The 15,206-nt window shown below is 33.7% G+C and overlaps 2 protein-coding genes across 3 annotated transcripts; one reads left to right on the top strand and one right to left on the bottom strand.

Moving 5' to 3' along the window:
- Positions 1-917: 917 nt before the first annotated feature.
- LOC133297796 (xylulose kinase 2) lies at positions 918-4,946 on the top strand. Its single transcript, XM_061496997.1, has 11 exons — positions 918-1,107; positions 1,217-1,871; positions 2,011-2,099; positions 2,773-2,837; positions 3,092-3,147; positions 3,380-3,500; positions 3,607-3,681; positions 3,746-3,799; positions 3,900-3,994; positions 4,077-4,251; positions 4,610-4,946. The coding sequence occupies exons 1-11, from the start codon at positions 1,049-1,051 to the stop codon at positions 4,840-4,842; spliced, it is 1,677 nt and encodes a 558-aa protein (XP_061352981.1). The 5' UTR covers positions 918-1,048; the 3' UTR covers positions 4,843-4,946.
- A 1,968-nt stretch (positions 4,947-6,914) lies between these two features.
- On the bottom strand, positions 6,915-8,818 carry LOC133297799 (tubulin alpha chain-like). Of its 2 annotated transcripts, XM_061497003.1 has the most exons (5): positions 8,637-8,818; positions 8,277-8,511; positions 7,811-8,181; positions 7,255-7,713; positions 6,915-7,169 (listed from the first exon to the last, which is right to left on the bottom strand). In XM_061497003.1, the coding sequence occupies exons 1-5, from the start codon at positions 8,727-8,729 to the stop codon at positions 6,936-6,938; spliced, it is 1,392 nt and encodes a 463-aa protein (XP_061352987.1). In that variant the 5' UTR covers positions 8,730-8,818; the 3' UTR covers positions 6,915-6,935. The 2 variants fall into 2 exon arrangements, with proteins under 2 accessions (XP_061352987.1, XP_061352988.1); XM_061497004.1 differs by having other exon boundaries at positions 6,923-7,713.
- Between the last annotated feature and the right edge of the window lie 6,388 nt (positions 8,819-15,206).

Here is a 15,206-nt window from a genome sequence, read left to right on the forward strand (position 1 = left end):
AACTGTCATAAATTATAAAATATTTCTACATTTTTTCATATGATTATTTGTTAATTTAACACATTATTTTAAAATTAAATTTATATATTCAACTATTATATTAATTATTAATAACCTTTATACTGTAGCAAAATATTTAAAGTTTAATCTATGATTTCTTCCTCTAGAAAATAAGTTAATCTTTATGTTAAAAATAAAAATAAAAATTATTATTCAACAGATAGCAGTGTTGGCAACGCCAACGTTGAACATCTTCTTTGAACAAATAAATTAACTTTGGCACTTTGTTATGTTATAAAAGTAAGAGTTCGGTGGCTATAAAAAAAAAGAAGTAAAGTTCGGTTAATGTGAGGGATTATAATATTAATAATGGAAAATGTATTTTTATTTTAAATGATATAATTTTATTAAAAATTTATAAATAAAAAATTTATAAATATAACATTATTTTTTCGTATTAGTTGGGGATAACTTTCAAAAGAGAAGAGGAAAAAAAAAATATTGACTCTTACGTACATAGAATAAAAGAATTTTTATAATATAATCTCTGATTGTATAAGACCTGATTAAATATTAATGTTATTCCACTTTTGATATAATATTATATAAGATAATAAATTTTATAATACTATAAGATAATATTGTCCGATATTTGATAATGCATTATATAATATTAAATAAAATAAAATAAATATTTTTGATAAAAATATCATTTAATAAAGAATTTATATAGTTATTCCAATTCATGTGATATTAATATTTTTAAAAATCTATCTATCAGTAGAAGATATTAACTTTCTAATATTAATTTTTATTAGAAAATGAAATAACATTTATGTAGCGTAGAGCTAGTGAAAATCAGGAACATGAACGTTAAGTTTACAGCTAAGTCTAACCTTTGCGATCTTTATCCAAACAATTCGTTCTCATCCAATCCAAAATCAACGCTGTAAAAGTTATTTATAGATAATTGTATGGCGACGAAATTGTTCTTATATTTCGAAATTTAGCACAATCTCTCATCGTTGCAGTATCGTGCTTTGCTACAATGGCCGAATTCTCTCTTCCTCAGGACTCTTACTTTCTAGGATTTGATAGTTCTACCCAGTAAGTATTGTATTCCATAATTGCATCGCCAATTTCAGTTTTTATTTGATGTAATCTGAAATTTGAAATTGCTTGGAAAATTAAAGTTTCAATTTTTATTTGTTCGTAGGTCGTTAAAAGCAACTGTGTTGAACTCCAACCTCAACATAGTGGCATCTGAGATTGTTCACTTTGATTCTGAGTTGCCCCATTACAAGACTAAAGATGGGGTATACAGAGACCCTTCTGGCAATGGCAGAATTGTTTCACCCACTTTGATGTGGGTGGAAGCTCTTGACCTCATGCTTCAAAAGCTCTCCAAATCAAATTTGGATTTTTCCAAGATTGCTACTGTTTCTGGTAGTGGACAGCAACATGGTAGTGTGTATTGGAAGACTGGTAGTTCTCAGATATTATCATCATTGGAATCTAAGAAGCCATTGTTGGATCAGCTTCAAAATGCTTTTTCCATAAAGGAATCACCAATATGGATGGATTGTAGCACCACTGCTCAATGTAGGGAAATAGAGAAAGCTTGTGGGGGGGCCATGGAATTGGCTAGAGTAACTGGATCCCGTGCATATGAAAGATTTACTGGCCCCCAGATTAAGAAAATATTTGATCTCCAGCCAGAAATTTATAACAACACTGAAAGGATCTCTCTTGTTAGCTCCTTCATGGCATCCCTTTTGATTGGTGCTTATGCTGCTATTGATCATTCTGATGGTGGAGGCATGAATTTAATGGACATAAAGGGAAAGGCCTGGTCTAAAGTTGCACTAGAGGTTTTTATTCCTATTACCTTACCCTCAACTCTTATTGAATTGGTTTTTGATTCATCTCCAAGTATGGCCATGGGATTAGTGACTAGTGTTATTAAGTTCCTGTTCTATCAATATATTTGAATTCTGATGGTTGTTGCAGGCAACTGCCCCTGGTTTGGAGTCAAAACTTGGAGAGTTAGCCCCTGCATATGCCGTTGCTGGAAATATTGCTCCATATTTTGTAGAAAGGTTTGTTGCACACTTTTTTTTTTTTTTATTTCTCTTTTTTGGAATGCAAACGAAAATTATCCTATGTTTTGCTAAATAGCAGAAAGTTTGTTACATTCTGTATGGCATTCTATCAGTGTCCAATGAATTTTGTAGTTCCCTATCTAGATTCACAACAAATCAAAACCTATGTAGCGTATAACAGAGAATTAGAGTACCAAATATTGTCAGCTGGAGTTGATGTTGAATTATACAAAGAGAAATAGCGTCATTTGAAATTTGAAATGAGTACGGATACGTTGTTAATTAAATATTTCCCATTCGCAAAATTGCAACAATTGCCAACCAAATGCAGGCTACTCTAATTATCTCCTACATGGTGTGGCTTGGATGTAATTTTTGGTTAAATATAATTCTTTATAATCTGCATTTTCTGTTGTTTTCTACGAAGCTATCTGTATCATAGCTGTCTGCAAAAACTTTAGACAAATGTTGTATTATAAAGATATAAAATTTCTTCACACCCACTTGCTGGCTGACTTGGTCTTTGTTGTCTTATGACATATTAAGTGTACGGGGAAATATTTGTTTAAATTCAAATATAAAACTGCTATGGTTATTTGTCTACTTATTTGTTGCATGAGCTACATCAAAATACTTAGATTGATGGCTGAAGTTTATTTGTTCCTGTTAGGTATCACTTTAACAAGAACTGCTTGGTTGTTCAGTGGTCAGGAGACAATCCTAATAGTGTGGCAGGTGCCATAATTTCTTCATTAACATATTCTGTCATTTATCTCTGATTTTTTATATTCTTTCTAGTGGGATCTAATTATATACTTTTCTCAAAGATTAAATGATGAAAATCATCCCCAACCACCCAGGGAAAATCAAAAACCCAAAACTTAATTCCTGTACTGTTGCTGCTCTGCCATCTTCATCTGAAAAATATTTATATTGCCTATATTTTCCCCTGCGCGTCTAAAAAAATTAACAATTTTGGATATATGCAGGTTTGACCCTAAATATTCCTGGAGATCTCGCCATCAGCCTCGGCACTAGTGACACTGTAGGTTAAGATACATACATAGTGTTAAGTTACCTTACCTCTGTTGATCTGTCCTAATTTCTTAGTGGAAAACTAGGAAATGACAGCAGCTGCATTTGCTGCCAATGGAAGAATAGTAACTATTTTATAATTAAATCCCACTATATGCTTTTCGTATTAGTATAGAAGCTATTTTTTAAAAAATTTAAACTAACACACTTTTACTCATAATACATTCTGGCTTATCCCTCAGGTATTTATGATCACTAAAGATCCTAATCCAGGATTAGAAGGACATGTCTTCCCTAGTCCAGTTGATGCCGAAGGCTACATGGTAATGCTGGTATACAAAAATGGATCCCTTACCCGAGAAGGTACTCTGTCATTGCTCTTGTCTGATACATGTATTGTTTGTTCGCATATACAACCATATAAATGGTTCTTGTAGTTTCTAACTCTTTTCCCCATCTCAAATGTCAGATGTGCGCAACCGTTATGCAGAGAAATCTTGGGATGTCTTCAATAAATTTCTGCAGCAAACACAACCTTTAAATGGTGGGTATCACAAAACTCCTTGTACGTTATCCATTCTCCATTCTAACAATTTTTTTGTTAATAGGTGGAAAGTTTGGTTTCTATTACAAGGAGCATGAAATTCTGCCTCCTCTTCCAGGTGGCTATTTAATTTTCGCACCTACTAAATTACTTGTACTGAATAATAAATTGACTTTGCTTTACTTAAGAAGTTACTAACAAGTTTTTAATGGTCCCAGTTGGTTTCCACCGCTATGCTATAGAAAATTTCTCAGAAAATTCACTGAATGGAGCGAAGGAACGGGAAGTAGAAGAGTTTGATCCTCCATCTGAGGTTAGGAAATGCATGTCAATTCATCAGGGTAGTTGAAATCCTACATAAAATCATTTCCATTGACCAATAAGCTAAATTACAGGTACGGTCATTAATTGAGGGTCAATTTCTCTCAATGCGAGCTCATGCTGAAAGATTTGGCATGCCTTCTCCTCCAAAGAGAATCATAGCCACTGGTGGAGCATCAGCAAATCATTGCATCCTTAGCTCAATAGCTTCAATTTTTGGCTGTGATGTCTATACAGTTGAAAGACCTGGTAAGCAAAAATTGACAATCTCATTATGAAACATTATATGTTACTATGTTAACGTTTAGATACCTCTAAGTTCTGTCTTAACCCTTTTATAGATTCCTATAATGAAATATGAACAAAAAAATATCTACTTTTCTTTAAACTAAAGTTGACCATGAGTTTTTGAGTTTGAAGTTTACACTACATTTTAAGCGAAACAAGGTAGCTCGTCTTTTTGTTTTTTTTTCTAATTTATGTATATACATATTTCCACTGCAACCTATTTTTTAATCATATAAATGATGGATTTTGTTGTTATTATTCTTATTTGTAAGCAATAAACTCAACTAATTAAATAAAAAATTATTAAACTTGGTAACAGATTCAGCTTCTCTTGGAGCTGCATTGAGAGCTGCACATGGCTGGCTCTGCAACAAGAAGGGTGGTTTTATACCCATATCTGATATGTACATGGACAAATTGGAAAAAACTTCTCTGAGCTGCAAACTTTCAGTGAATGCTGGAGATTCGGAGCTGGTTTCTAAGTATGCTTCTTTCATGAAAAAGAGAATTGAGATAGAGAATAGTCTTGTCCAAAAGCTTGGACGCTGTTGAAATATATTAAACTTGCTACTTTGCTCTGAACTCATTGATGCAAACGACAGATGCTTCATCTACCTTGTGTCAGGCTGTAAATGAAATAAAGTGATTACAAAAATTTAAGCATTACTTTGAAGTATGAAAGTCAAAAAATTTATCAAATTATGTTTCTGTGGCTGCTAACATGCACGGATCCATGGCACATGCCCCTCTAAATTTTAAAAAATCTCTATTATGAAAGTAATGATTGGTCATTTTGCCTTCATAATGCTTTAAACGACAAGAGGTTCGTTTGTTCTTTCACTGAGGTGTTCCTGTAGAAGTTAAAATTCTTTCTCACACTATTCTGTCGTTCTCGCAAGAGAAAGATGCGATGGTATATATTTTTTATATTTGCCTAAAACGAAGAATGATAAACATTTAAGTGCTATTTTTAATCCCCCACTTCATCAAAGTACAAATATAATTGGTAGAATGATGCTATACCCATACAACATTTTATATTTATATAGTTTATTATCTGATTATTATAACTGATTCTATGTTTCTGCACCATTTACACTCCTACGACCTCATGATATCGAGGGAATTTGAGGTTTAGAGTCGTACAACAACCATCATTTATAAGATGCTTGCTCATTTTCACCAATGTACATAAAAGAATTTGCCTGGCTAATCAATTTGTTTAGGTGTGCTAATAATTAGTCATGTATTCTGATTTTCTTTCGAAATGAAGTCTTACACGTGATTTTGGCTATTGTTCACTTGTATTTATAATGGTTCATCACATAATTAAAAAATTAGAATAATTTGATATAGCTGAAATTAACAATCATACAATTTCATGTTACACTCTCAATCTTAGTCGTTAATTTTATTTATTAGATATGTGAATCATTAAATGCTAACAAATCAATAATCAAAATTTGGTGTAAATTTTCTTATTCTTACAATAATATAAAAATATCTGTGCAATAGGAGAAAGTGTTCTCGGTTCCCAATATTTCAAAACAAATGACTAATTACTAGCCTCATTTTTCCGTCGTTAAGTATTTTTTTAATTTAATTTTTTAATTACATGTCCATTTCAATAATTTCATTTTTAAAATAAACGCTCCTTTAGTCTAATGAGTAATACTGAAATTCCCAACGGAGGGTTTCTTTATTTCAAAATGGTTCATCACATAATTAAAAAATTAGAATAATTTGATATAGCTGAAATTAACAATCATACAATTTCATGTTACACTCTCAATCTTAGTCGTTAATTTTATTTATTAGATATGTGAATCATTAAATGCTAACAAATCAATAATCAAAATTTGGTGTAAATTTTCTTATTCTTACAATAATATAAAAATATCTGTGCAATAGGAGAAAGTGTTCTCGGTTCCCAATATTTCAAAACAAATGACTAATTACTAGCCTCATTTTTCCGTCGTTAAGTATTTTTTTAATTTAATTTTTTAATTACATGTCCATTTCAATAATTTCATTTTTAAAATAAACGCTCCTTTAGTCTAATGAGTAATACTGAAATTCCCAACGGAGGGTTTCTTTATTTCAAAATGCATGTTAATTATGTCAAAACTATGTTCGCGGATTGTGAATTGTGGCTATTGAGAACCACAGCAAGTAAATTGTGGCAACAGATAATAAAATCAGATTGAACATATAATAAATTGTGGCAACGGAGGGTTTCTTTATTTCAAAATGCATGTTAATTATGTCAAAACTATGTTCGCGGATTGTGAATTGTGGCTATTGAGAACCACAGCAAGTAAATTGTGGCAACAGATAATAAAATCAGATTGAACATATCAAACTCGTCACCCAAAGAGACACAGATGAAAAATCATGGCAACAGATAATAAAATCAGATTGAACATATAATAAATTGTGGCAACGGAGGGTTTCTTTATTTCAAATGCATGTTAATTATGTCAAAACTATGTTCGCGGATTGTGAATTGTGGCTATTGAGAACCACAGCAAGATTGTGGCAACAGATAATAAAATCAGATTGAACATATCAAACTCATCACCCAAAGAGACACAGATGAAAAATTATGGAAACGTAAAGTAGAAAATGTAGATTAAACTTTTGTGCTATGAAGAGCACAAACATTGATCACAAGCAGCAACCAAAAACAACATACAAATTTTTGTCCCAAAGAAAACGAAAAAGTACATAACACGCACACGATACTGCATATTCAACATTTCCATTCTAATAGTCATCTTCTCCTTCACCATCCTCTCCGTCACCAGACTCAAGACCAACCTCCTCATAATCCTTCTCCAGAGCAGCAAGGTCCTCACGAGCCTCTGAGAACTCACCCTCTTCCATGCCCTCACCAACATACCAGTGCACGAAAGCACGCTTAGCATACATAAGATCAAACTTATGATCAATCCTGGAGAACACTTCAGCAACACTGGTGGAATTAGAGATCATGCACACAGCCCTCTGCACCTTGGCAAGATCACCTCCAGGAACAACAGTTGGAGGCTGATAATTGATACCACACTTAAACCCAGTGGGACACCAATCCACAAACTGGATCGTGCGCTTGGTCTTGATGGTAGCCACAGCAGCATTCACATCCTTGGGAACAACATCACCACGATACATCAAACAACAAGCCATGTACTTGCCATGGCGTGGGTCACACTTGGCCATCATAGAAGATGGTTCAAAAGCACTGTTGGTAATCTCAGCAACAGAAAGCTGCTCATGGTATGCTTTCTCAGCAGAGATCACAGGAGCATAAGAGGAAAGCATAAAATGGATCCTTGGATAGGGAACCAAGTTAGTTTGGAACTCGGTTACATCAACATTCAGTGCTCCATCGAACCTCAAAGAGGCAGTGAGGGACGAAATCACCTGCAAAATTTCAATAGTGAAATTTCAACATCGAATTTGAATACCAAAAATTAAAAAGTTCAAAATCAAGATTCAATTTTCTTTATTTTTTTTTTACCTGCGAGACAAGGCGGTTGAGGTTGGTGTAAGTGGGGCGCTCAATGTCAAGAGAGCGGCGGCAGATATCATAAATGGCTTCATTGTCAAGAAGTACAGAGACATCAGTGTGTTCGAGGAGTGAATGGGTTGAAAGCACGCTGTTGTAGGGTTCAACAACAGAGGTTGAAACCTGTGGTGAGGGAAAAACAGTGAAACCCAGCTTTGACTTTTTGCCGTAATCAACAGAGAGACGCTCCAAGAGAAGCGAACCCAGGCCTGAACCTGTTCCACCACCCACGGCATTGAACACCAAGAAACCTTGTAGACCAGTGCAATTATCAGCAAGCTTCCTGATTCTATCAAGGCAAAGATCAACAATCTCCTTCCCAACTGTACCACAACAACAAACATTAATCAATCAGAATTCAATTCAAACAAGAAAAAATGATGATAAAGGGTGAAAACTGAAAACAGGGAACACTAACTGGTATAATGTCCACGAGCGAAGTTGTTGGCAGCGTCTTCTTTGCCGCTAATGAGTTGCTCCGGGTGGAAGAGTTGGCGGTAGGTACCGGTTCTCACTTCGTCGATGACGGTGGGCTCCAGATCCACGAAAACGGCGCGTGGCACGTGCTTTCCGGCACCGGTTTCGCTGAAGAATGTGTTGAAGGCATCGTCTCCTCCACCAACGGTCTTGTCACCTGGCATCTGTCCATCGGGCTAAAAACCAAAAGCACAACAAACACAGATTCAGAACCCTAAAAAAACACATTCAAAATTAAAAAATAAAATAAAATAAGAACCCTAGTTGTAGATCTAGATCTAGATCTAGTTCTGCTCCATACCTGAATGCCGTGCTCGAGGCAGTAGAGTTCCCAGCAGGAATTTCCGACCTGGATACCGGCCTGACCGATGTGGATCGAAATGCATTCTCTCATTTTCTCGGGAAAATCAAAGAAACAAAAACCCTAGAGAAAAGGGGAATAAAAAAGGCTAAAACAGATGAAGCGGCGTTTATTAAGACGCTCGCTTTCTCTCTTTGAAATTTGAGTGTTAAAGGTTTATTGTGTGAGATATATAGAGAGAGAAAGAGGGCTAAATTTGAAATGTACGGTTAGAAATTAACTATGGCTAGCTGACCCTGGTTAAAACGTGGGTTTGACAGCATTTTTTAACTTTCCCAGGCTGGCTCGCTCGCTGCTTTCCCCCCACTACTAGCCGTTGAGCCTTTGTTTTTTGAATTTTGATTTCATTTGATACCCGTAACCCCGAAATTCCAGGAATGCCATTGGTTTACGCTCTCCCCACAACCAAACAACTCCCAACATCATTGTCATTTCACTTGTTTGAGTTATTTTTTATCTTTTATATTTGGGTTTGGTGTTACAAGTTATGTCATTTTAATAGAGAGATAAACACAGAAAAATAAAAATTATGGGAGAGAGAAAGTTCGTGATTTTTTATAATTTAAAATTTAAATAAAAAAAATTTATGTGTCTGTCTCTCCCTTAAAAGGACATAAGTTTATGTCATTTACGGATTAAATTTACCCTAAACAAACATTGTTCCCTTTATATTTATCTTTTTTTTTTCACTTACGGATTAAATTTATGGGTTTCATGTTTGTCATTTAAATGATATAAATTATGTCATTTTAGAAGAGAGAGACACAAAAAATGAAAAATTATTAGAAGCAAGTAAGTGATTTTTTTTTAATTTAAATTTTAAATAAAAAATATTTTTTTGCGTATATCTCTCTCTTAAAATGACATAATTTTATGTCATTTAAAATTACAAATAATTTTTCCTAAATTTAAATCTTTTATATTTTAGTAAAAGTGTTTGTCATTTTAAATGACATAAATTTACGTCATCTTAAGAGAGAAATAGACACATAATTTTATTATTTTATTTAAAATTTAAATTAAAAAAAATCATCAACTTTCTCTCTCCTTTGATTTTCATTCTCTGTGTCTATCTCTCTCGTAAAATGATATAACTTATATCATTTAAAATGACAAACATAAAACCCATATACTTTTTGTTTTATTGCCAATGTTTGGTGGGTAAGGGCAGGGGTAAAGAACAAGGATGTAATGTACTAAAAAAAAATGTACGACAAAAAAAAAATAGAACAAGGATGTTTGCATGGTAAGTGATAGGCACAGATTCTGGTCATACTTTAATATCAACGGTTGGGCTGTCAACATTCAATTGATCAGATCCTACGTTTCTATTGCGGACCCAGGCTTTCATGATTTTTACCCGCCAGTTAAATATCTTCTTTAAAAAAAGAAAGATAAATACATATTTACGTATATTTCTTCATTTTTTATATTAAATTTTTGGTTTTTATAACTATAGTATAATTCTCTCTTAACCTGTGATCTGAAAAGGATGTAAGTAATTATTGTTATTTGATATACTAATCTATAAGTAAAAAAAATGATACAACTAAATAACTAGTTTACATTTTTAATACCTTTATATATAATTTAAAACTATTTATATGATATGAAATATTATTGTAAAACATTAGAGTTTGCATGCAAAATAAATCCAAAAGGTGCAACTACTTCGAAGTCATCAAAGATCGAGTTCTTTTGTTCAATTTTAAATTTGTGTAGAATAAGATGTCACGCAAACGATAGACTAAGTTCAATTAATGTAGAGAATAGTAATGCTTGCATATTTGTCAGATGTATCAACTTCAACAATTTGTCAACAAAAAATGAAAATTCAATTATGTGCAGTTTGTTGGGACCAAACAATGACAGCACCTTCTGTAGTTTGTTGGGCCAACAGCATCATATTCGGGCTAGGATATTTTTTTTTATACATCGTAGGATTACGAAATGAATACACTTAAAAGAAACACAAAACTGAATAATTCATTATCATTGCACCACAAATTTAAAAAGAAAAGGATGAATCGCAAAGAAAGAAACTAGGATCCAAAACAAAATTTTCAAAAACCAAAGGAAAAAAAGGAACTGCACTACTCCTTTAAGATTACCGTTGTGTTATATTGCATCACCTTTTTTATTTTTTAATGTTTTTAGGCAGCGTTTGGTAGAGGAGAAATTTTTTTTGTCCGAGAATCTCAATTTTCAAAAATATAATTTTTACATTCAGTTTACGATAAAATCCGAAAATTTAAAATTTAGAAAAATTCAGTTTCCCGAAAATCCTGAAAAAACTCTCGTACCAAATGCCCCCTAGTGTTCCTTATACAGTGCTTTTGGCCTTTTGCTGACTTGCTGTAAAAAGTAAAGAATTTTATCACACATTTTTTGGTGATAAACAAGCCCATTTTATGTGGATCCTACCAGCACCCAAGCAAAGAGGGCTCAAATGACAAAGACCAACAAATAAGCATACAACCAATATAAAGAAAAATTTTGAGCTCACATTGAGTAAAGGAGCACTCATGGTCATGGGCCGTCAACATGATATTTAAATCAAAACAAACAACATAATCATGTAATGGAGAAAGAAATGTAAACGTTACCACTAAAAAGTATAATATATGGGTTTATTATTTTTATTTTTGTTACAGAAAAAAATTCTCCGCCACACTCACATAAAAGTAAGTGAGTCCTTCTAATCTTTTCTTTATCTTCTCTTAACAATAAGACTCACTTACTTTTATGTGAGTGTGACAGAAAAAAATTTCAGCAACAAAACCAAAAATATTTTTTCCATAATATATACCGTCAAACACGTGGATCAACTAGTAAGGGATTATTTCATTTTAACCAGTAGTCTCAAGTTTGAGTCTCTGGAAATACTGTTGTGTTAAAAACTTGATAGCGATGATTTTGCCTCCTACGTGGTCTTACCCGACTCAAATAGAATTAGTCGAGTATCGATAAACCGAGGGGTAATATATATATATATATATATATATATATATATATATATATATATATAAATAAATAAATAAGAGGATAAAATATTGACGGAAGTCACATTCTGCATAATTTCCATGTGCCTTCAACTTCCTAGCAAGTGTTGGACATTAAGGCAGAGAACCACAGAACTTGAGAAAACTATTAATTATATGGAGGTTAGATCAGAACTGCAAATTTGCTGCTTTGTCCATATCACATGCATGTTATGTTTGAGAAAAGTTGCGAAATTTTAATGGCATAAGACACTGGACAAATAGTTTCATATAAACTAATAATTGGCGGGCGACTAGGAGGATCAAATATCATATGCTTTGCCTAGATAAACAAGTTTCAAGGTAATGGAATCATAGAGAAAATTGGAAGTACTAGGTTTCCACATATATCAAAGACAGAAGAATTGGGGAACAAAAACACAACAAATTGCGCTGTTATGAATATATCATAGAATACCACCAAGTGCATGACACTAGGAAAGTTTTGAAAATATTTTGGTGAGAAAGAAAATTTCTGCACCTAGCAGAGATATGCTCACAACTTAATCTCCTCTGCCCATTTGTATCTTTAAAATCTTACGGTCATAACTAAAATATAAAGTTTCAGCTGACAGATTATGTTAGCGTATAATATACATCATTAAGGAAGCTCTCACCCAATAGCTTAAGCTTTTGAGTTGAATTGATTCTTTACAGATTATGTTTATAAAAACGGTCAGCATATGACAAAACAAGAAGAAAGACTCTTGAATGTAGCAGCAACCAGAATGTGCAAATGTCACCCTTCAAAACAAGGAAGACAAGTACACGGACACCCATTTCAAGTTTTTAATCTCAAAAGAAATAAGATTTCCCAGAGGGATGGAGAATTATGCTTCATCTTCAAAAGCCACATAGACATGATAATTCCCACTTAGTGGAATCATTTTGCTGGCCAAGTTCATATCCACCCCATCCTATGAAACAAGATCATTCTGTTTTAAAACTGAAGCCTTGGCATATAGTATGCATGCACGCAGAGTCCTAATACAATAGGGCACACACCAACCACCTAATTTATGAAATACTGCCTACTATTCAATGTAGGAAAATGCACCCCAACTTGATAGACAAGGTGAAGAAGGAAGGAATCACTCAACAGCATGTAAAATGATGGCGGTCAATTTGTTAATATAAAAATTAAAGATAAAGAAATTATTCAGAACATAACAGAAAGTTTCAAATTAAAAAGTTAAGATTATCATGGAAATAGATGCTTCCCTGCCTGAACAATAATAAGACAACCCACAACCAACTCACCTAACATGTACAGAAGGGACTAACATGGGGAGAAACAATTAGTGAGGCAAATTGTGAGTCAAGGACAAGGCGAACTGTTATACTGTGGTAAATTACTTACATAATGACACCTTACAATTAACAAAACTGAAGAAAAAAAATAAAAGGAATGGAAAGGGATTTTAGGAGCATATGAATTAAAAGTTGAAAAATAAAATCTATTTAGTTGTAGGAAATTCCACCCAATCTCTACTAATCCATGAAGGTTCTTGTTTGATAATGATATATACATGAGAAATTGATATATGAAGAGAATCGCCAAGCATTCCTACGGGAGTTCAAACATTTTACAGAATGCACATTTATTAGAGGAACAGAAGGTAATGCCAACTCTTGTAGTTGACAATAAGTAGAAGTTGCTATGCAATAACACACAAATTAGCACAGGATGCAAATAATTGCTTCAATAAAGAATGAACGGGGTATTGAGTATGATGTGTGACAGAATAAAAACATATACAGGACTCTAACTAATGCATTGGCAAAGAAGAACTATTAAAGATTACGAAATTAGACCATAAATGAATGAAAAAGGTGAAGCTAATAATGAAAGGTGATTCAAAACGTTTGCAACTAAAGAAAGGTCTCTGTAGTTTATTTCTGAAGGCGTTGACCAAAACACTGTAGCCCAGCGAGTCTTCGTTACTCTTCCATTTTATACATGGAGGCCATTATGTTCATAAACTAAAGAGCAAGAGGAACATGCTCATTGCTCAATGCACAGCAAATCCTAATCAGACAAAGCAACAAACAATAAAGTCATACAACACAAGCCCCACTAGAGTCAAATCATGCTGCAACAGCCGCATCAGTGAAGCACAAAGGGTGGAACAGTGACCAAAGATTTCATTTCCACAATGCTTCCTGACATTCTTGGACCACATTTGAACAAGTGTTTTATTTTTGTTTTTATTTTCACTTTTCCTTCTTCCAGTACACTATTTCCCATAGAACAACAGAAAAAATCAGCGACTTCTCACTCGGTCTGAAATCACACAGAAAAAAGCCCGACTGATTCGTTTAACCTTAAGCTCATCTCCAAATTTAAGAAACCCCCTTATTGGACTCAACAAACCCCAAAAAACCAATGCTTTTTTTTACACCCAAAAGAAAAACATAGCACGCATCAATGTGAGTATGTGGAGAGAACAAAAACCCAAAAAAAAAAAAAAAAAAAAAGATAACGAACAAGGAGCTAATAAAACAATGTAATCTATTTAAAAAATGGAGAAAAGGATACATAATCATCATCGTGATCATTAGTAATGAAAAAGAGTACAACTTTAAGGATACATACATGTGAAAGTCAATAAATCATGAAAAATCCTCGATACAGTGTCTTCTTCTTGACATTCTAGTGTGGGAAAACCAAAACCCATGATCGATGACGAGTCGTATGCTCCTATTTCTTCCTTTAAATCTCAGGATACCAACAAAGAAAGAAAAAAAAAAAAACACAAAAATGAGAAACCCCCCCACCCAAAAAAAAAAAGAAAAAAGTGTTCTTGCAGCAACTTTTGATGAAAACACAAGAAAAAAAGGAACAAAATTTATATTTTGAGATGAGAATATATAGATAGATATAGATATAGATATAGATATATATATATATATAAAATATATAAAAATATGTTATGCCTGGCTCCATCCTGTCTGCCTTTTAGGACGCAATGAAGAGAGAAGGAAGAGACACAGAGAGCTACATTGTACAGCTCATGCCCGTGTCTCATCTGTGACTGTGTATGGAAGGAAACGATGTCGGATTTACAAAGGGAAGAAGAGAAGGTACCTGTTTGGGAGAAAGGGCATAAGGGTCATTGCATGGTGTGAAAGAAGAAGAAGAAGAAGAAGAAAAGGGAACCACTGTGTCATCCTCCTCCACCACACCCATTGTAGCAAACAGCATCAGAAATGGTAGCCTTGCCACTTTCAGTCTCTAGGATTTGTCTCTCTCACTCTCTCTCTCTCTATCAGAGGATATTAGAGAGAGAAAGAGAGAGAGAGTAGTGGGTGTTGTTGTCTAAAATGGCAAATTTGATTGGTTCAAGTAGGGAGTTTTTGCAGGCATTGAGCTTTTTGGGTTTGGGGAAGGCCGGTGAAAGGCCATTTTCAACTTTCTCTTTGTTCCTCTTTTTGGTTATACTCACCGTTTTGTCTCTCCTATGCACTG

The sequence above is a fragment of the Gastrolobium bilobum genome, unplaced genomic scaffold (genome assembly GCF_033153095.1).
Source record: "Gastrolobium bilobum isolate Gb01-03AN ecotype WA unplaced genomic scaffold, APGP_CSIRO_Gbil_v1 utg33308, whole genome shotgun sequence".
NCBI lineage: Eukaryota > Viridiplantae > Streptophyta > Magnoliopsida > Fabales > Fabaceae > Gastrolobium > Gastrolobium bilobum.

Excerpts from the sequence above, each read along its gene's own strand:
- LOC133297796 (XM_061496997.1), top strand. The coding sequence starts at position 1,049 with ATGGCCGAATTCTCTCTTCCTCAGGACTCTTACTTTCTAGGATTTGAT. Across the intron at positions 3,148-3,379 it reads GCCTCGGCACTAGTGACACT|GTATTTATGATCACTAAAGA; the intron begins GTAGGTTAAGAT and ends CTTATCCCTCAG. Across the intron at positions 3,995-4,076 it reads AGTTTGATCCTCCATCTGAG|GTACGGTCATTAATTGAGGG; the intron begins GTTAGGAAATGC and ends GCTAAATTACAG.
- LOC133297799 (XM_061497003.1), bottom strand. The coding sequence starts at position 8,729 with ATGAGAGAATGCATTTCGATCCACATCGGTCAGGCCGGTATCCAGGTC. Across the intron at positions 8,512-8,636 it reads GCCTCGAGCACGGCATTCAG|CCCGATGGACAGATGCCAGG; the intron begins GTATGGAGCAGA and ends TTTGGTTTTTAG. Across the intron at positions 7,714-7,810 it reads TCAACCGCCTTGTCTCGCAG|GTGATTTCGTCCCTCACTGC; the intron begins GTAAAAAAAAAA and ends GAAATTTTGCAG.